This window comes from Chelonia mydas, chromosome 9 (assembly GCF_015237465.2).
Source record: "Chelonia mydas isolate rCheMyd1 chromosome 9, rCheMyd1.pri.v2, whole genome shotgun sequence".
Classification (NCBI taxonomy): domain Eukaryota; kingdom Metazoa; phylum Chordata; order Testudines; family Cheloniidae; genus Chelonia; species Chelonia mydas.
The window spans coordinates 97,438,154-97,460,005 of NC_057855.1; the positions used below are offsets into that span (position 1 = coordinate 97,438,154).

A 21,852-nucleotide genomic window follows, 5' to 3' on the forward strand; every position below is an offset into this window, starting at 1 on the left:
CCCTGCTGGTTTGTCTCTGACCGAGGGCCTGATCTGTAGACATAACTTCACCCTGCTCAGGTGGTTAGCATTGACTTTAGTGGGCTCTGCTGGCATCGGTACAGGTACTCACATGCACGTGCATTGAAAGGGCTGTAAAATTAACTTTGCAATGGGAATTTGGCCTTCAGTGAGTGGAGAGGAAGGATTTTCTCTTCATCCTAAATTGCTCTTTCCAGAACAGAATTTAGGTTCCTAATGTGCATTTGGCTTAACATACTCATGCATATAAATCTCTCTTGTTCTCTAACCCTCCTGGCAGTAAATTTCTGGACCCAAAGCTGTCAACAAAACAAAATGGAAAAATAAAAGCCAGACAGACCTTGGTTGTGTAGGGTATTTTTAGTAGCTGTATGTACACACTATGGAAATAATTAGGATTGCTTGTTGTGTTGAAGGGAGGTATGTCTTTGGAGCATTGTATACACTGCAGTTCTCCAGGACTGCAAGGTAAATTAGCAGCTGCGTTAACAGTTGCAGTAAAGCATGACTGAAAATAGTTCGCCATTGTTAAGCAAGGGTGAAAGGCCTTTGGTTTTGGCATCAAAGGGTATGGTTTAACTGCTTGGCATGTCTACAGAAAGTCATTTCAATATTACTGGCTTTAATGTGTTTGGGGAATTGTCATGTGCCGTCTGGGTAATCGGCGAAAAGACATGAAAAGTATTTTGATTAATAACTGAAATAAAAAATGGTACAAACCAGCAGCTTACACATTAATAAAGCAAACAAACAAACACACACACAGAACGATGCTAATTGAATGGGACATTATGGGCTGCACTTGTTTGTTGTTGTTTTTAAACAAAGAAGAGGGGGGGAAAGTCCCAGTAAACCAATGATTTGATGAACAACCCTAATGGTAAACTCCCTGCACAAATTGCACGGGATGTATTCGGTCTTAAAAACTACCGATTAGCTAGGAAAGGGGGAAGAGAAGAGGTAGGGAGCCCACAGTAAAATCATATAACCCTAGATCATCAGCTGGTGTAAACTGACCCTCGTTGGAGCTGATTCATAGCAGCAGAGGATCTGGCTCTGAGACAGGTGAACCATGTTGTGCAATGTAGACCCATTCGCTGTGTGTTCAGCATGGCTCTCCGTTGAATGTGCTTGTGTAGTGTCATGATGCATGGAAAGAGATCAGGTAGGGAAGAAATAGCAGTGAGCTGCCACTGACATGCAAGTTGTCTTTGGCCATTCGCAAGTGGCCACAAAGTGTTCTGAAGAGAGGGAAGAAAGCATGTTGGTGTTGAACTGAAATACCAGCAATGCTGTTAGCAATGCACCTCCGCAAGGGTGGCAGAAGAGGAATTTGATGACGTGGTGATCATTTGATGCACAAAAGGGTGACTCTTCTTTTAAAGGACAGCATGGAATTCGGCTCAGAGAAAGAGTGGAGGGGTGAGGGAGGGAACAAAGGGGATGCTCACAGAGAGGAAGAACAAGAAGGGGCTAGGAAGATAATCAGAGCAGTGTGTTTCTTTGTTAGTTCGCTAATTTGTCTCCCAAAGAGGGGACAATCTGATTGCCCTCTTAAGCTTGTGGGGGCCCTTCTGTCAGTGAGCTTATTAGCATATCATGCAAACGTAATTAGATCTCAGCATGTGTGGACTGCTTGGGAATTGCTTCTGCAGAGTTCCTGAGAGAAGCGGGGACTGCATCTCTTTTTTGCAAAAAGAAAAGGAGTACTTGTGGCACCTTAGAGACTAACCAATTTATTTGAGCATAAGCTTTCGTGAGCTACAGCTTGCTTCATCGGATGTAGTTCATGAAAGCTTATGCTCAAATAAATTTGTTAGTCTCTAAGGTGCCACAAGTCCTCCTTTTCTTATTTGCGGATACAGACTAACACGGCTGCTACTCTGAAACCTGTCATCTCTTTTTCAAAACTGATCTAATAACAGGTCTGTTTTAGTTTTGCAAACTGACTGTTTGTATGTACTTACTAAGCCAGTTGGCATGTGCAAATAACTGAACAAGAGCGCAGTCATCAGGAGAGCAGAGATCTGTGCCCTGATGCAGCAAGGTTTTTAAACAGAGGCCTAATTTTAATCATGGAAATTAGTCCCATTAAAATCAGTAGCTTAAGGTTCCGCACATGCATAAATAATTTGCTGACTTGGGGCCTCACAGAGCAGAAAAGCTAAGGATGAGCAGCCGTAGGTATCTGCTGAGGTGTATCTTTTGGCACCTTTGTGTTTGGATTTATATGTACTGTTAAAAACTAAATATTTTTTTTATAAAGAAAGGGAGAATGGTGTATCTGTGTTCAAGAAATGTACATTAGTCATTCGATGGATAGAAATCAGTGGCTTGGTAAAGGTGTCCTTTAACTGCAGATGGAACAGCTTGTACTGGAAGCTTTGGGGTCGATCCGAAATGTGGCCACTCAGGACAAGGGAAGATGCTTGGCACTTCAAAGACCCGAAATCCTTCAAGGTCGGTCCCCCAAAATTGGCATTGATAAAATTCAGGGACACTAAAATGTCTGGCTTTCGTGATGTGTCCAAAGTCTCACAGCTGATCAGTGCCAGAGCAAGCATTATAGGATCCCAAGTTTTCTTGATTCCTTTCATTCCTGTCGTTCTAGGGTGAGAGAGAGAGAGAAGAAGGATATTGCTTTTCTAATGTGTTTTGCCCTCTTCAGATTTGTAATATGTCAGTTATCTATGATGAGTGGAAGCCTAATATTTGGTGATAATTAGAACACAAGTTTAGTGTGAAATTGGATTAGAGTCCAGCATGACAGTCCTGGATTCTTTTGATGGTTGATTTTAGAGGAAGTGATAAAACTCTTAACAGTGATACAAGCTGATACGTGTAGAGAAGTGGTTTTCAAACTGGGGTACAGGTACCCATGGGGTACCTCAACTCTCTGCAAGGGGGTCTGGGGGGAAAAATCCTTTAATGACATATAGGCCAGGGTTGGCAGGGGCGTGGAAAGATCCATGCTAGTGCAGGCTCTGTCAGGCAGGACAAGAGGTTGCAGGGCTGGCCTTATGGGTGGACCATGTGGGTGACTGCCCAGGGTGCCGTGGTCAAGAGGTAAGGAACAGGTCGGCCCCGGGGCGTGAGGACACGGAAGGGAGCTTGGGACCGTGGCGGGGGTTGAGAAGAGGCAGTGCTTAAATTTGTGTTGCGGGGTGGCTGGAGAGCAGCGGCTGCTGGCTGGAAGCAGCACAGAAGTAAGGGTGGCCTGGTACCTCTTTCGTTACAACTTAAGCACCGGGGGGAGGCAACAGGGCCCGGAGGTGATGGCGGGCCCCAGGGGCGATGGAAGGAGCCCGTGGAAGCAGCGGGAGCCGGGGGGAGTGTCTGCCAATATCCCCCGCAGGGGAGCATAACTGTTGGTTGGTGGCTACTGTAGCTGCAGCAATTGGGGAGCGAGGCGGGCAGGGAGCCTGATCCTGGCAGCCGAGACCACCTGCACAGAGCCCTGTCCACTTTTCCTGCCATACAGAGGAGCCCCATCAGGTCTTCATGTCCCCCAGTAACCTTATTGCACCCCACAGTGTGGGAACCTCTGAGATAAACCCTGGCAGAGTTCTGGGGAGGGAAGGTGACCCTGCGTGACCCTCATGTGTCGCCTCTGCTAATTGGGGGTTGCGGGAGACTACGTTATTTGGAAAGGAGTATGCAGCCTAAGACGTTTGAAAACCACTGTGTTAGAGGAGAGAGAGAGAGACAATATTATGGGTCTGAAATACTGGCTGTACTTGCCCGGTCCTGGAACAGTATTGTCTCCCGAGTACTCAACTAACCTGTTACCGTGGAACAGCTGTTTCAAATGGGAATTGTGTCCAGTTGAAGAGCCTAATTAACCAGACCCTGAAAACTTAAATTGCCTGGCAGCTGTATAGCTTCTTTTGCTGAAAAGCGTGGTCTCAGTTGGGTGTGCCAAAGCTACCTTCCCACGGATCAGAAGCAAAAACCAGACTGGAAATAAAAAGCAGGATAGTCTGGATGGCAGGCTAGCATGTCAATCCAGATTTTGGTGAAGGGAGCTGTTTTTAGGATAAATGGGCCCTTTTTTGCCCTTCAGTAGCAAGTTAAATTGAAGGAACAAGTTTTCCAACACACTGCAAAAATCTATGTCGTTTGTGGCACCATTATAGTATTACCTAAATGCAGCACTTTTGTAATTGTTTAAAACCTAAGTTTATTTGACTTTTGTTTTCTGAGCTTTCTCTTGGGTGTAAGAATAGGCAATGTTCTAAACTCTGCCACTTGACTTTTTTAACTTGAGTAATATAAAAATACACGTTTTGAAGAGATACGTTGCTAATTAGCCCTCAAGGAAGGCTTTGTTAATCATTCCAGTCCATCATGTTGACAGATATGCGAGATGCAAGCAATTCTATATGGAAAATATATATATAAAAAGTCCACGTGACAGTAGCTATACTGCAAACATGTTGTAACTTTTCTTAAATTGATTTTGCAATACAGTTAACCAAAGTGGTTATTGTAATGCATTTTGTTGTATTGCTTGGTACGTTTAACTTGAATGGAAGCCACTGCAGAACTGTGTGACTGCAGGGCAAGTATTATAGGATAGTAAAAATAAAATAATAATAATAAAAAGCGCAGAGAGGTTTAACTTAAAACTGCATACAACATGAAGTGTTCTCTTACCTAGGCCTTGTTTGCTGAGTGTTAACTTAGAAAGGATTACTGCAGAATGTGCTTCAGCCATAATGTATTAAATCACTACTCATCTTTATTTATTTGGGTCTAAACAGACAATGTACATATATTTGTCCATTTTTTCTAGCTATAAGTGCATTGAAAAGCTGGCATGGTTCATTAATTTTGCTTTCAAGAAGTAACCATTTTAATTTCCCACATCACAAGTGATTACTTAAATCTCCTGTACACAGCTCTGACTAGTCCACATTATGTATTACCTCTGCCTATAGTTTTTCCAGGCTTTGTATTTTAATTATATTGCATGCAACAACAATTTTAATACAGTTCCACGTGATACCTTTTGTTTACCAATACATTGTTTTCAGTGTCCGATCTACAAAAGAGTTGTTCACTAGCTATAAATGTGGCTTTTTAGTGCTGATTGGTGTGAGACGTATAACTAGAAATTTTATGGACTCCCAGGAAAACCATATAGTGTTCCCATGGTTTGTATATGTGCACTTTGTCTCCACCCCCCTTGGTTTCTTTCCCCAGAAATTAATTTGTGTGAACATACATCACAGGTGAATGCCTAACAGAAACTGTATTTGTAACCCTTTGTTTCCAGAAGTAAGGCATGCCCTATGCTTTAATGGCTGATTTACTCAAAAAGCGTCAGAATGAAATTGCTCCCGAATGCTTTAGATCTGGATGCTCTTGTTAGGGCAGCAGGAAGCAAGAATGTGAAAATGTACTTGAATTTGGACCATGGAGATGCTAAACATAGACTTTCAACATTACAACAGTGGCTCAAAATCTTTAATGATTCTCACTTCCCCTTTGACAGAATACTAATATTTGGAAAAACAGCACCCAATCTCAGAGTATTTTTCTATACCATGGGTAAGAGGCTGTATCCTCCCCTGCATTAACACTTAATTTTGGGATCTCCCAGGCTCCAGACAGACCTGATATCTGGTCATAAGCCAAGATTGCATAGTGCTGACATGGCTGAGAAATATCTTCCATAATTAGATTGCTGGTCGGTCATTTTTGACTGTCTGAGTTTAGGTTGGGAGCGTGATTTGGTAATGATGAACCAAGTAATAAATCAAATCTCTATGAACCATAACAAAGAAGTTATTATTATTTAAATTTGCAAGTCTGAGACGAAAGTGATCACAGAAAAGTAGTTTCGTATTATACCTCATGCTGAAGAGAATAGTATTTCTGATTAAAATATTCTGAAATGCAAAATAGAATAAGATAATGGAAAAGGACATTTTAAAAAGTAGCATTATAATACTTGTAATTTCATAAATGGATCCAAAACTGCTTCATTGAATGAATATTAGAACTGATCAGCATTTGCCAGTTTATTTGTAAAATGGCTTTTTTAATGAAATTTTTTAAATGAAAAAATTGGTGCTCCTTCCCCCCCACCCCTTTAAAATTAAAAATATCTTGGAAATGTATCGAAATGTTTTGTTTACCATAATTCACGAAGGAAAATGTTGATAGACTTTTTCAATACTGCTTCTGAATTGTTTTTAAATAATAAAAAATTAAAATAAATGAAAAATGGGACGATTTTGAACACTTTGAAATGACCCATTTAAATTGCAGAACTTCTCACAAAAATTGGTTTTCGTTTTTTAACTTGCTGTAAATGCCATAACAGCAGCGTCTGTTGCAAAACAAACAACCCCCAGCATTACTTTGTTCTTTGTGTGTTAATAAGATATTTAAATAGATACTTAGAAGTTCGCAATCACATCTTTTAGTATTATGTTTGTTCTGTTCCATAACTCTGTTGCTGTTTTAACCTGTTGTTCGTGACAATATATTGTATGGGTAGCCCGAGTTTAACACCTCAATACAGTGCAACGCTCAAGCTGATATTTATTTATATAGCTCTACCAGCACTTTTCAAGACAGGTCTAATTGTGAAATGCTTCAGCAAATTATACCTTGTTTGGAAATTAAGTATGTTCCTAAATTATGAAGGGGAATGGGGGGAAGAGCAGGGCTGGAGTCCACCATTTTTGGAAAATAATATTTACCCTGGAGGGTACCTTTGGCCCTGTCAAACCGGTGAAAGTTGTATATTGAAACAAGTAGAGGAAAGATTCCTGAATAAGGCTGGTGAAGTTTGTTTCCTGAAAACTGACTCTTAGCAACATAGCTTCCTGTACTAACAAGACCCCGGGCTTTCCATAACTCAAGCTTGGTAGGCAGTGTTGTCCAATAGATCATTTGCTGCAGAATTATCTGTTGGCCAAGGACTCCTGTAATGCCAAAAAAACCAAACAAACAGTTTGTTTTTGCAGTGCAAAAGAAAAATAGATTTAGGAAAAGAGATTCCTAAGGATGATATTTATTTAAAAAGGCATTTTATAACTGTCTGAAAGGGAGACGTTAACACACTTAGGCAGGCAGGAAAGATGACCCAAATTGCCCACAGTTAGATAAATTACATATAAACATTGTCAGACGCTGGCAAAAGGAACATAAAATGAAGGAGAGTTTGTGTCAGCCAAGGATGTGCCAGCTCCATTCTGCGTTGAGCATACGTAATTTATTTTTTAACATTTTTTAATGCTTTAACAGATGAGCCGTTTTTCCCACCGTAAATGGTTATGACCACAGAAAACGCAGTGCTTAATCCAAGGCCCATTTTAGAGGCCATGTAGTCAGACAATCATGCAAACATGGCAGCCATGATTAACATAACTTTATGAACCTCTCTAATGATCCTTGACTTAAGGTTGCTGTCAGCCTGTGCCGTGTTCCCACTTGCAGTCTGATGCTAGAAAATTGTCGTCTTTTCTTTTCCATCTGATGCCTTAAGCCAAAAATCAGGGGAGACTGACCCTAAAGCTGTGTCTACACTGCCCTGACGTTCGGACTAGTGGGGTGTGAATATGTCCACCAAAGTGCTGCGAACTACGTTAATGCAAACTAAAATTCCTTTAGTTCACCCCTCTAGCACCCGGACAGGAGAGTTACAGCACTGCTCTTCAGTGTGCAATCAGAACTCTGAAATGAAGAGAGAAGGTGACTTAATGAATTTCCTGTGACGATGGGTTGATCTGATCACCTCTACAACCTTTTATAGAGATTGCCACACTTCAGTATTCCTGGATGCCACATCATTACATTGGTGTAAGGTGGAGTGATAAAGCACAATAGGAAGCTGGTATCTTGGTCCATGAAGCTACAGAAAAGAAGCAATTTACTAAAACCACTAAAATTGTATGAAATCTTACAAAGTGTCAGGATGTCATCTTTAACCACTAATTATACAGGGCCAAATTCTGTGTTCAGATACACTTGAGAATCTGGAGTCACTTGGCTGAAATTAACTGAGAACAACGTTTGGCTGTTAGTTGACATTTGAAGCACTCAACTTCCTGATCACATGGGAAAACATCTGGCCATCTTATTCTGTCCCTGAAGTTCTGAAGACCTTTTAAACGGCTTCCCTACTGCAAGCAATAATATATTAAGTATTAAGTATCTTGTGCCTGTAATAATTGAAAAAAGTGTGAGCTGGCTATTTAAATTACTGGAAAAACACATGAGCTGGTCACAGGGGTGAATATCAAAGGTTGCAATAGGCTTCAGAAACTGTTTTGCTGGAGAGAAGGGAGGTATCAATGGCCTTCTATTATTGAATTAGTTCTGAACAAACAAAATGAAACCAGAAAAAACCTATTTAAATTTTAGAATGAGGTTAAGGGAGGTACAGGTTGCTGTATATGGCTCTGAAGACTGAGCAGACTTCTAGGTATGACTTCTGCCATGGGGTTGTCATGACCTTACCCACTAGCAAACTGTGTAAAATGAGAGGGGTGGGAAACTTAATGGGTTGACCAAAGCATGTAATCAAACTACTCTGTATTTTAAAACCCTGGGCAGTCTTAAATTCTGAGAGCTAAATCTCCTCTTCATGGGGTTCCAATATACAAAAAAGACCTTTGTGGTCAGTGCTGCATCCATGCCTTTTTTAACGGAATGAAATGAAAGTAGCAATTGAAGAAATCAGTGTTTTGGGGGGGGTGGGGGAGAATATCTATCTATCTATCTATGTAGAGAGGCCGTTTTGGTGTAAATTACTGTCTAAAATTAATTTCTGCTGATTAACTCAATATATGTGCCGAGTAAATAAAAACTGAGGACAGGCTTTGTAGCATACTCAGCAATGGACAAAATTAGGGTCTTCACATAGGTACTGCTGAGTTTCTCCAAAGTGCGTTTTCATGGGTAAGGACTTGATCCTGCATGCTTAATTGATTCAAAATCCCATTAGTTTTAAGTGGTATTGCCAGAATAAGGAGTTTAGGCTTGGTGTGTATGCGCGCGCATACATTATAGCCTGTTACATAGTAACTTTCTTGTCTCTTTTAAATATTCTTTATGTAACTTTAAATTATTTGCTCTTAATTTTTCAGGTGACCATTTGAAAGTATGTCCACAAGGTTACACATGTTGTTCTCAAGAAATGGAAGAGAAGTACAGTCAGCAGAGTAAACATGACTTCAGAAATGCGGTAGTAGAACTTAGCAGTCACTTACAGACAACGTTTAGTTCCCGTTATAAAAAGTTTGATGGTAAGTACTGGAGCTTGGAATTTGCTGTCACACTGATAAAACTTAAAATAATCTCCGTGTTCCTTTATATGCAGTCTACTTGCACTGTGTCTTTCACTGTTGACTTGGGAAGATCATAACTCATGACTGGCAGTGGTGAGGTTAGAACATTGCTTGTTTTGCAATCCAGTGTAATAGAAGTATTTGCTGATTATGGCTGTTAGTTTCCCATAGCGATATATCTTTTGTTCCTGATTCATTTGTAGAAAATCCAGTGTGCTATAAATGTAGACCACAGTTAGTTTTGTTTCTGTGTCTCTGCAAAATGTATAATCACAATATGCATGTCTCTCAGCATGGATCTACATGAATGTTGACACTCGCCCAGTGTGATGAGAGCTAAAAGGATTTGTATTCATTGAACTTAGTCATCAGGGCTAAGCAGAGCAGTGAGCAAGATACAGTACTCCTACATATGGAGACCTGGGTTTAAGTATGAGGTGGGTCACAAGTGAAATGAATTTGGTCCTTATTTTATGCCCACTGATGTTTTAACCTTCAGGATAATTACGGATCTAAATAGAATAATCGCCCATCTTAACTATGTGAACTTGAGTCAATAAGGAAGCGGGGGAAGAACTGAAATTGCTGCCAAATTGACACTAAATGGCAGCTCTCATTAATAAGTGTTCCTGTGTGGGAGTTGTCATTTGTATTATAGTCCACCTGAAATGTGGCATACTGTCTCTTCAGACTGATCTACGTAGGGGCAGATAAAAGTCGTAGGAAACAAAAGAGAGACAACGCTTCAGGTATAGTGTATCAAATGGAGGAAATACCATCCAGAGCCAGAAAACTCTTGTACACCAAAGAAATCAGTGTACACCTGTCCCAGTCCCACTTCACCAAGGCTCACCAAGAGAATTCCTGGGTACATCACCATTCTGTTGTCTTCTGTCGATCAAACAATCCACAAAAGAGGTCCAAATAGCCTCAAAGGTGTGGAATTTGCTGCTCTTTCAAAAGCTGCCATGCCAGTTAATTTACTGGACCAGTTTTGTAACATAAGAGCTTTCTACTCTGTGAATATCTTGTTTGTCTGCTCAGAACTTGGAATGGGTACAATTTTTATTTTACTTACATATCTTTACTTATTAAACACACAAGGGAGTTACTGTGTATACTTCTAAAACACTGAAGAAGTAGGAGCACCTTGCTTTCAAAATATACCAGAACTTGGATGATTTAAAAAAGTTAAGAGGTGTTAAAATTGTCAGAAAGTCGAAGTGAAATTGCACAAACGGGCTCCAGCTAAACATTGCCCTCATATAACCTCATTTGAGGTTTCCACTGTCTTCTCTCTCTACCTGCTGCTGCACAGAGGGGGTGATAAACACATCACCGAAGTGTCTAGACTTGCAGACTTATTAAATGCAGGACCAGACACGAAATGGAATCCAGTCCATAGATAAGCCCCTAAAAGAGGACCAGACGAATAGCACCAGCTTCACCTCAGGGGACTGATGAGACTTTGTAAAACACTGTTGTAGCTGAAAACATACGTGCATATGCAATTTATCGTGTAACCCGGTGCGGTCACACCTATTGTCAGGAGCGCACTTAGGTGTGTCTGCCTGTTTTTATGATGTGAGGTGCTGCAGTGCTCTTTGGAAAAAATTAATATAGTTGGAATCTTCAAAGTACGAACTTTAGTACAAGACAACGTGCTTCAACACGAGTCCTTATTTTACGCCCGCTGAAGTTTTATAATTAAGGGTCTAAGAAGAAGAATCATCCTTCTTAACTATGTGAATTTGAGCTGATAACAAAGCAGGGGAAGAACTGTTGTAGGAGATGGATCATCCTTAACTCTTTCAGTGATGGATGAAGAAACATTTGCTGTACAGTAAATTATGGGAAACTGTGCTAAAATCTAAGGCCAAGTCTCTCAAACCTGCCTAACTAAAGGTGAGCCCCTAAGTCCATACTTAAGGGCCTAACTGAATGGCTTGATTTTTCAAAATTTGCTGAGCAGCCAGCAGCTTGCAGCCACTTACCTGCCTGAATTATGACCGTGTAATGCTTAACTTCACGTGCCCTTTTTAAAATATGTTGGCCTAAATAAGTAAAATCAATGAAGTCCATTTGAAAAGGAAAATTGAATGTTTCTTGTAATTCAAACTTGGTTGGAATTCCGGTGTCCTCAGATTTGACGTAATTGGTCCAGAACCCAAAATGAAAAAATCCTGGCCCAGAGATATGTACTGTCTGTGTAGAGTAAGATTTGAAAAGCAGGCTCTCCCTTGTCGAAGTTTGGTGTTCTTGCCACGGGTCCTTGCCCTTATTTTGATTATGTAGGAATTCCTGTAGGCTCCCTCATGGAAATTGCTAGAGGTCAACTAATTCAAATGAAAATAAGGTTGACAGAAAACAAACCTTGCATCTTCCTGTGCCTAACGTAAAGTCATCCGGTTAACAGCAGTTCTATTGACAGAGAAGGCAAGTGGGTTACTCCAAAGAAGCTAAATTCCCATAACAAAACTAGATTCCAGGTCACATCTGTGGAGCAAGCATTTCCAGTCAGCCATGCCAAAGGCTTTTCCTGTGTAGTGTCACATCGGTGGTGCTCCGGGAGTGAGACCTAGCAGTGAGCAGCAGCTTTCTTGTTTTGAACGGCTGTCTGTGTCCTTGACTCCAAACCCTTTTCGGTCTTTGGAAAAACCATTTTGGGTCGAGCTGCTAATCTGTTAGCCTTGACGTTCAAGTTTGAAAAGAGAGACCAACAAATGTAAAGTACTGCTGTGTTTTTGACCTTTGTAACAGTTGCCATAAATAAATGTAAGTCGCAAGAAGCAGCAGTGTCCCTGATATGGAGGATGAAATGTAAGGTGGCTCTTGGAATTTTTCTGTTAAACTGCCCCCTGGTACTAGACATGGTTGGAATGACAATCTGGTCGTCAGAATTGCATTGATCTGGCACCAAGTGACACACGTCAGGGAGTGGGTTCATAAACTTTCTGTGTCTTTCTTAGGCAGGAAAACAAAACAAACTTCTGATGTCCAGGATCTCTAAAAGACCAACCAGAAATAACTTCAGCTCCTTGTAATCTACATTATAAACTGGGATCGAGCTGTGTATGTTCTGAATTTTCAGGGGGGGAGAGCATGGAGATCTTATAACCGAATATCTTTATCTCCTATTTAAACATGCTTGTATAACACGACAGCATGACTGTCTGTTCCCCACAGGCCTTTTCTTTTGTAATATAAATCACTTTAACCACACTTCTGCATGTAATAAAACATAGAAATAAGGTACGTATTTTGAAAAGTGGGAATAATTAACCACCGGAACAACTTAATCTAGTGAGGCGATGGATTCCCTGTCTCTGGAATTCTGTACAGTCAAGACTGGATGTCTTGCTAAAATATATGCTGTCGCTCAGACAAGCTTTACCAGCTTGATGCAGAAATTATTGAGTGAGATTCTGTTATGCTGGAAGTCAGACTAGATGATTAGTGGTCCCTTCTGACCTTAAAGTCTATGAATCATAGCAGCAACACTGTGATTGGAGGTTGCATAAGCATTTAACCTTGCTTTCAGTTGCTTGCAGCTTTCGTAAGTTTCCATCTTTCAGGATGAAATTTTCCATGCTTTGGTCACTTCTCAAAGATAAATATTTGAGGGGGATGAAGGCAGGACTGGAGCAAAAATAGTCCAGTCTTTTGTGAGAATGAGGATGGGGTGGGAAATATTTATATGGGATGGTGGCCTCACTTAGATTATTCTTCCTCCGCTGTTCTGTTGCTCCTTAGATGAGGCTTGTTTTACTACATACATTTCTTGGAGGAGAGACAAGCCTTTAAAAATCATCACTGTCTATGGCAGAAGCTATGCTGATTTTGTTGCATGATGGTTCAAATGGCAGAGTTGTCTAATTTCCCTCTGTTCTACCAAGTGTGGTGTCACTAAATAATAAAATGTCATGAAACGCTCTCAGAACATAAGTTATAAAGAGAGTACAGTATGTCTCTTAGAATCCCAGAACGAGAGGAATGTAGAGCTGGAACGGACCTCGAGAGGTCATCTTAGTCCAGCCCCCCGCCAGACTAAGTAAACTTAGACCAGCCCTGCCAAATGTTTGTCCAACCTGTTCTTAAAAACCTCCCCCGATGGGGATTCCACAACCTCCCTTGGAAGCCTGTTCCAGTTCTGAATCGTCCTGATAGAAAGATTTCTTGGTACATTTGTCATTTGTAAGATGCTCAGGGCAGGGACCTAGCTGAGCACAATGGGGCCCTGATCATGATTGGGTCATCTGGGTGCTGCAACAATACAAGTAAGTAATATTAATGATGCAGTGAGTTCAATAGGCAGCTAATGATTTCCCTTACAAGTGTTTTTAGTGCAGTTAAATGATTGCCTCTTGACTTTTCCTATTATATATCGTGGCAAAGACTATGAAGACTCAAATCTCTGCGGATCTTCAGATGCTGTATTCAGGGCATCAGGGCAAACATGAAACGATCAGTTCACAGGCGGGATTGGCAGTAGATTGGGCAAGTCCAATGCCCAAGTGACAAAATAATTCCTATAAAACTGCCCAGCACAAGCCGGCATCTGGAAAGCTATTAAATGTTGAGAAGATCTCCTTCTGTATGCCCCCACCCCAAGTTTTCCATTAACATTTAAGATGAAACAAATATGAAGAGAGTAAAACGAAACCCTTTGGGGACTGAAACCAAGCAAATGGACTCCTCCCAGTGGTCACTGTAACTGTAACTCTAAAGTGCAAGTGGAGATCTCGGCTTGTGGCTGAGAATTCTCAGGTGCCTCACGCCCCGTTCACGTTTGAAGACTTGGCGGGGAGCGTGCCAGCTGGGAGCCAGGGGGATCCAGCAATCTAACAGTCATTACAGCTTTATTTTTCAAGTCTCTTAGCTAGATAGATTTCTTTTACTGAGGATTATTTCTTTTCTTCTTGCTAAAGGTCATTCAAGCTATTTAGTGACTTGGAGGCATATTTTTCTGTCATGAAGCCCCCCTGGAAAAATGGCAGACTGCGTTTTCTGGTGGCCGAACTGGCCATAGGGGAGGAAACCCCACTCCCTAGAGCAGAGTTTCAGTATCTGAGGAGTCAGTTGTGGATTTCTGCAGAAGAGGGGAGTTTCTCTGGTGGTGCACAATTATTTCAGCTACTTTGGTAATTTCAAGAGTCTGTCACTTATTGTGGGTACAGAACATAGCTCATTATCCATTGGGAGATAAGAGTTGGCCATGTCGGTTGTGCATTCCCTATTAGGCCAAATAATGCTGAGGGTTATTCCTGACCCTCAGGCTACTCCAGGAAGAACAGGGGGAAATAAAGAAACAAGCCAAACGGGGGCCTTCTGATCATGCACCATTGGCCATTCAGGCCATGGTTCCGTGGTAGTTCTCCTTGGTAAACTGAAAACAGTGACCCAAAGGAAGGGGGAGCATACACCTCTGCTGTCAGAGATTCTCAAATTGCAAATTTCTGTGAGAAAATCTCTGCAAAATGGAGAGTTTCAGGAGCGAACTGTTAAGCTCCTGCTTTCAGGCTGGAGAACTACAACCCATTAATCATTAGCCAGAGTTTATAGGGCCTCTTCCGTGAGCAGAATCTGAACCAAGAAGTAAAAATTCCTTCTGGGGACTGAAGCCCCTAATTATTAACTCTCCGTCCACCTAAAGTAAAATGGGGTGGATTCCTTTGCCACTATTCCAACTATGTTCCAGCCTCCCTTCCTAGGAGTAACCAGAGAGCGTGCATACCAATCAGGCCTCTTTCCCTTGCCAAAGTAGTTCTCCTTTTGGGACATGAATGTCGTATCAGACAATTGAACTTTGATGGACAGCTCTGGCTGCAGTATCAGAGATCCAAGGCTGAATCCTGCAAATCCATACTTGTGTGTGTGGCCCCCATAAGTGTCAGTGGGTCTAATGGCACAAGCAAGAGGTGCAGGATCTGCTAAACTAGCAGTATGCTGGCTTTAGTTCCCGTCTTCCAGTGTCTCTCAACTGGCTTTTTAACTAATGCCCATTAAGAAGGTTTCCAAAACAGTCCGCTCCTAGAAATCCTATGGCTGTCGCTGTGCATCATTGTATGAGAAACTGTTCTTAGTTAGGAGGAGATAGGGCAAAAGAAGTGGCTTCACAGGCCCCCCCCCCCAAAATAAGGATAAGTCTGACTGGATCCCTTCCTCTATAGCAAGTCTCGGGAACTAGAGAATAGTAAATCCCAGAGGTACAGGAAAAATGGATCATTACTCTTCAGTGTATAAGAACAGGCCACTGTAGGCAATTTTCCCTCTCATTTTTGACAGGCTGTGTGCGCAAAAAACTTCTTCTGTGCGAATTGTTGTGCGCGCGGTGTTTCGCTGTGTGCGCAGGGTTTAGGATCTGTGTGCGTGCGCACACGGGCACAGCTTAGCGGGAACAGTGACTTGTAGGTCTTTGTGATAATTCTGTTTATTTGGGGAGAATGCTACTTTTACCACTCAGTTGCGTCTCTAAGGGAATAGAAAGGATATGTGAGTGTACTAATAATACAGCATTAGAAAATGAAGTATATGGCTTGTTTTTCTTCAAGCCATGAACACGTGTAGCCCTCCCTTCTATTTTGTCCTGATGAAGGCAGGTTTCCATCTTCTCTTTCAAAAAGAAGGTGGCATCTCATGCCCTAGCAACCAGTATAGAAAAAGGCCTAGATCCCTCAGACTTTCATTAACCTAGGCAGACGTTTCCTCCTGTGGAATTGTCTTTAGGACTTCAGTTTGGACCTGTGCGTATTTAGGGTGGGATTTTCAAAGTGACGTAGGAGTTCAAGGACTTGGGAGACCCAGAATCACTTAGACTGAGTGGAATTTTTCGAAAGCGTCTTTTAGCTGCGCTTCCTACATATCTGAGAGATGTAAATATAGGAGAAAAGCACGTCTTTCATGAATGAAAGAATTGCTTTCCTTCTTTGTTTTCCCTGTTTCTAAGTCTAGCTTATATTTATTCTCAATACATTTCCCACTATCTTCTCCCTATCTGAGGTTATTTAAAAAGAACCAAAACCAGAACATTTGTGCTTTAGAGGCACATTGGTCTTTTCAGAATTTGTTTGGTACCAAATCATTCCCTGCGCTGAGCGAATCCTTTCTGAGAGTGAAGGGGATCTTGGTTTTGTGGTGTTAGAGACTGAGACAGTCGCTACACAGTATCCTCTCCAAGGGCAAAATGAATGTCCTGTCCACAGGGCGAAAAATATGGTTGTGAATTTCATAATTGTGCTGGGGATTTAGCCACAGCTAACTTCTGTGTAGGGCTTTGAACAATCTAACACTGTCTTTATTTTCCTCCAAGTAATAGAATTACCTGCTCTTCACATCACATAGTTTTTACCTATTTTTGTTGTTTGAAACATGTGGACAGCAGTCTTACACACACGGGGGAAATGTGAGGTTCTTTAGTTACTAATTGATACAAGCCAGTCAATGAGTCATTGTTTGTCTGTTTAAAATTAACTTTCCTTTCCCCCCTCCCTCTCCTTTTCTCAGAAGAAACAAGGCTAGAATTTGGTAATATTTATGCACACAAGTATGTTGCCTATAGGTTCTTCTGGACTCAGCATCCCTGCATGTTGGTTGAACAAATGCCATTGTGAGGGATCCCACAGAGAGTTTGTGAATTCAGTGGCTTAATAATCCATCCCTTATTAATTCCTAGAAGCCCCAGGCAGGAATCAGGACCCTATTGTGCTAGGCGCTGTGTAAATACAACTCAACGAAGGTCCCTGCCCAAATTGCTATCCCTGCCCAAATTTATAACAATCTAAGTATAACGCAAGATGGCTAGGCTGACAGTTGGCAGGGGAGTATAAGGAAACCAGATTGGTCAGCGTGACTGGCAGCATGGTGTCTGCACACCAGCTGCCTAACTGTCGTCTAATTTTTTGTAGGAGTCCTAGCAAAGGACAGTTTTGAGGAGGATTTGAAGGTGGATAATGAGTTCGCTTTGTGGATGTGTACGGGGAGTTCCTGCCAAGTGTGGAGCATCCAGGGAGAAAGTGCAAAGGGGCTTGCTTGAAAATGTATCAAGTGGGTGATGGAAGCTGGCCTCACGGGCCAATTGGAGGCCGGAGTAATGAGAGATGATCGGTAGGGTGAGGGATAGGCTGTGAAGGGTGGCGAAAGTGCAGACATGGAGCTTATGTTTGATGTGATAGAGAGCCAGTGGAGGGAGGCAAAGAGGGTGATGGGGTCAAACGATGGGCCAGGAGAAGGATCCTTGCATCAGCATTCTAAATGGCTGAGAGTGGGGTAGGATGGCATTTGTCAAGGCCGGAGAAAAGGATGTGGCAGTGATGGAGATGCAAGATGAGAGCCTGGGTGGGTGTTAGCTGTGTGACTGGATAGGAAAGGCTGTGTCCAGAGATGTTGCGTGGAAAGAATCTGAAAGATGTAGCTACAGCATGGATGGGAGGAGCTAGAGAAGAGAGGTTGGAGTTGAAGAGGAGGCCCGGGGTACTGGCCTGAGTGAGAAGCTCAGTGTTGGTGTTACCCAGAGTGATTGAGAGAGGACAGTGGGTCGTGGGAAGTGGGCGTTTCAGCTGTGTTGCCCTGGAGCTGACTGGAGAGGCAGGTTGAGATTGTCGTTTGGACCGAAGACGACGGGTCTGGAGAGGAGATGACCCCCCGCTGCAGCACTTTCGCTGGTACTCATCTCATAACTTTAAGGCCAATGTTTAATCCCGTCATACTCTCCTCACAGCAACTGCTGCGGCACAATTGCTCCTCAAATCAGAACGTAACTCGGCTCTGTGCTTTCTCTTCCCTTTCCACTAAACCTTCAACGAGCTGGGTCTTGCTTGACCCTTGTCGTTGTGAACTGCTGTTCAGCTCTTCTGTGCTCGCTAGGGTTTCAGCTGGAGGCAGATGTACCCAAACACTGGACCCACCAGAAACAGGAAGTGCCAGAAATCTCATGAGGGCCTTTCCTTAGGAGGTTTCTAGCACAATTTTTGTTGCCCTGCGACCTTTCAATAATTAAGTGAACTTCTGGTTGCTTTTCTGAACTCCGCCTCCCTGCTCTTTGAGGTTTGCCCATTACAAGGGCTCTTGCTGTGATACTGGTATGATTTAAGCCTAAATTTCTTCGAACTGTGTGGAAGAGCTCTTCCCATGTCGGTAAGTGCTAACACATGTTTGAAAACAGGACAGAGAAACGGCTCTCTGCCTTGCCCTCCCTTCCCGACTTCATATTCAATAAATGTGTTAACACTATGTATTCATCACATTCTCAACACGTTTGGCAAAAGGTCATTAAACTACAGTTTGTTTTTTCCCTGGTGGATATTACAAATGTGGTAAATGCAATAAAGGAAGTGAATGCATATTAGAAGTAATGAGGCACTTTTTGGGGGGGGTGGGGGGGAGGTTAGAATGTGGCATAGCTCTGGATTGTTTGCTTTAGAGATGAAACCAGAGCTGTGGAGCGTTTGTGTCTTTTCTCCAAATTCCTTTTATCTGTCTGGCTCAAACTCTGCATCGTTATTTCATATTGTAGAGCCAGCTGCAGGGTGGAGCCTGATCCCCAAATGCACCTTTGAGAACAGCACAAAGACATTGTGTGGTTAAAAAATAAAAAAACCCTTAGCAGTAAAATAGAACATAAGGGTGACTTCCGTGGGAGCAGAGTTAGGCTAAGAGAGTGCATTTGAAAATTCATGCTTCATCTTAGAGAGTGAGAGAGAGAGAGAGAAACACACACACACACACACACACACACACACACACACACACACACACACACACACACAAAATGGGAGCACAGGTTGTCTGTATATATTAAAAAATATGTGGCAATGCTATTCTGTACACAGAAAGTATAATCACCCATAAAAGCCAGAAAATTAAGGGTTTAGAGATGACATTACATCCTTAATTCAAGGTACTTGGTACAGCATGTTAAAAATACACCCTAAGCAGTGGGTGCCCAATTGTCTAAAGTGTTCATTAATTGTGCCCATAAAAATAGAGTGTATCCACTTTGCATGCTCAAGCCCTATGTTTTAATGTGCATTGATTAATTATATGTCTTGCTTGTATTTCTTTACACAATTAACTTGAACGTGCAAAGAAGGCCAGTTGAAAACATAAAACACACAGTCCTTAGTATCTGGTGTATATAAAACTTAACATGTTCTTTGCAAATATAAAAATGCAGTGTGTTGGCTTTTTGTCCTTCTTTGGAGTAACACAAGTTGAACAAAGCACACATCCAATGAATGAACTTGTCCACACTCTCCTCGCAAAATGTTTATCAGTCCCTTTGTGCCGTTGGGCAAGACACTTCACTTTTGGTGCCTCAATTTCCCTTACATAAAATGGGGGTAAGACTTTCCTCAGGTGTGGTGAAACCTAATTCATTAATGGATTTTAAAGTGCTTTGAAATCCTTTACTGGAAAGTGTGGTTCAAATGCAAGAACTATGTGCCAAGCAGAGGAAGGCTCCTGTAACTTAAATAAACGATGGTTTCTGTAACATTTATTCCTGACTATTAGAACATTGGGGGCAAAACGATTGTATCTGTATTACACTCTTAAATTTCTAGGCTATAAATGGGGCTTTTTAGGAAGAAGAAAATCCTTTTTTGGGGAACTGGATCTGTCCCATTTAAACTCTCTCACTGGAAGGATGTCAATTCTTCTGTTTTTCTTCTACTGTTGTGTCATATGCCATTTGAGTGGGCCCTTCTGAGCACTATTTATCTTTCCTTTGGGTCAGTCCTGCAAATCCGTACCTGTTTGAGTTAATCCCCATGAAGTCAGTGGGATTACTCGCATGAGGAAGTTGTGTAGAACTGGATGGCTTGTGTTTTTGGTGCTTGGATTCAGCAATCGGCTTTAACGGGCCTTCGGAAAGGAAAGGAATAGCTAAAAGGATGTTTAAAAGTTAGCAGTAGCTGACACTGACAGTGATCAACCTCTTTTGCTTCTGGCAACAAGAAACACAGGGCCCTGCAGTCCCTCTCTGTGTCTGGACCCAGGATGCGAGGTGGTGAGTGACCTCTTGCAAAGCTCGGAGAGATCCCTGCTATATGTCGTCCCACCTTCTCCACTGCTCCCAGCACCATATGCAAGATAGGAAGAGGGGAGCAGCGATGATCCTGTTTGTGCCTTTCTGGCTGAAGAGGCTATGGCTCTCAGGCTCGATTAACCTCACATTGGATTGCTGGATGTTTCTCTCTCCCAGAGGAGGAGGTCTGTAATTGCAAGACCAAAATCCCCACATGGGACCAGACAGATTTAAAGTGAATATTGGGGTGTGGCGGGGTGCTGAGTGAGAAGCACTTAATCAGCCTCTGCCACTCCAGCCCCAATCAAGGGAAATGGATTGGGGCTGGTTGGATAGCCCTATGTCTGCCTGTTAATGGGCAGCACCTGCCAGCCTCATTAGCCAGGGCTATAAAGGCTGGGAGGAGGCCAGAGGAAGGGGGGAAGAGAAAGGCCAGGCACAGAGGGAGGTGGAAGCTTTCTGGTCTGTTGCTGGCTAGGCCTGCACTTGGCAAAGTTGGCTGCCAAACCCGTACATAGGTGGAAAGTGGTGTTGGGAAAACAGTTGTAAATAAAGAACACTGATGCATCAAGCTGAGGCGTTCCTGACTGATGGGAGAGGGCAACAGGGACCGAAACCAGAGGGGCCCAGCGTGCGCCTTGCTACATGAGGTGAAGTCATTGTTGCTTCCATGGACCCCAAAAGACAGCTCAAGAAATAGAACTTATTCTACTGGAATATTCCTCCTTTGGACCGATGAGCGCGGGGAAGAGAAAGCTTGTCTCCTGTATTGAGGATCTGCTCAATGGCCTTTAGTTCACCAGATTCTGCATCCTGATCATCCAGTTTTAGCCAATGCCACTTTCTTTGTCTTGGCAGAAGTCTTCTCTATGTCTTAATGCCCAGAGGAAGATGGAAGTAATATTTATATATAATCTACCTTGTTCCGGACGTCCCTATTTAATGGATAATCCTGTTTCTCACCCTGGAGGCACATCACAATGAAAATCCCATCCCATTGTAACAGATCTGTGAATCTTTGCAGGAAGAAGAATATGTATCCATACTTACCTGAAAACTTCCTTTCTTTCAGTAATGAGATCCACACATACTGCCCACCCTGGAGACAAATGGGTCATCCAAAAATAGATGTGGAAATTGATGACATCAAAGGAGTTGAGTTTGTTGCTGTGCTTAAGTGGAATTTACCATGCTCTGCAGTGGAAGATACTGTTTTCTCCATGCCCCCCCCCCCCCCGGTATATTTAACACAATCTGTAATTCAGGAAAGTAGATTTGAATTACCCGGGCTATGAAAATTCTTATTTGGAGGGAACTTCAGGAGATGGGGGCATTTCCTTCTGCCGGGTCTGGTTCTGCCCTCAAGCTGTAAGTGGGCTGCCATACCCATTGTAATGGATCTGTAGACCTTATTCATTGAAGAAAGACATTTTCAAGTAAATGGATACATTTTCCTGTTCTTCCTTACAGTGTATAAAGGCAGATTTGAAAGGCTGGTTTAAA

General features: G+C 42.3%; 1 protein-coding gene across 3 annotated transcripts in view; it reads left to right on the forward strand.

The window, feature by feature from the left end:
- Positions 1-21,852, forward strand: part of GPC4 (glypican 4) — a 107,674-nt gene that overhangs the window by 46,421 nt on the left and 39,401 nt on the right. For all 3 annotated transcript variants that reach the window (XM_037908985.2, XM_043522485.1, XM_043522486.1), the window contains exon 2: positions 9,126-9,284. In XM_037908985.2, coding sequence (XP_037764913.1) covers positions 9,126-9,284 — 159 coding nt within the window. The remainder of the gene's footprint in view (positions 1-9,125; positions 9,285-21,852) is intronic.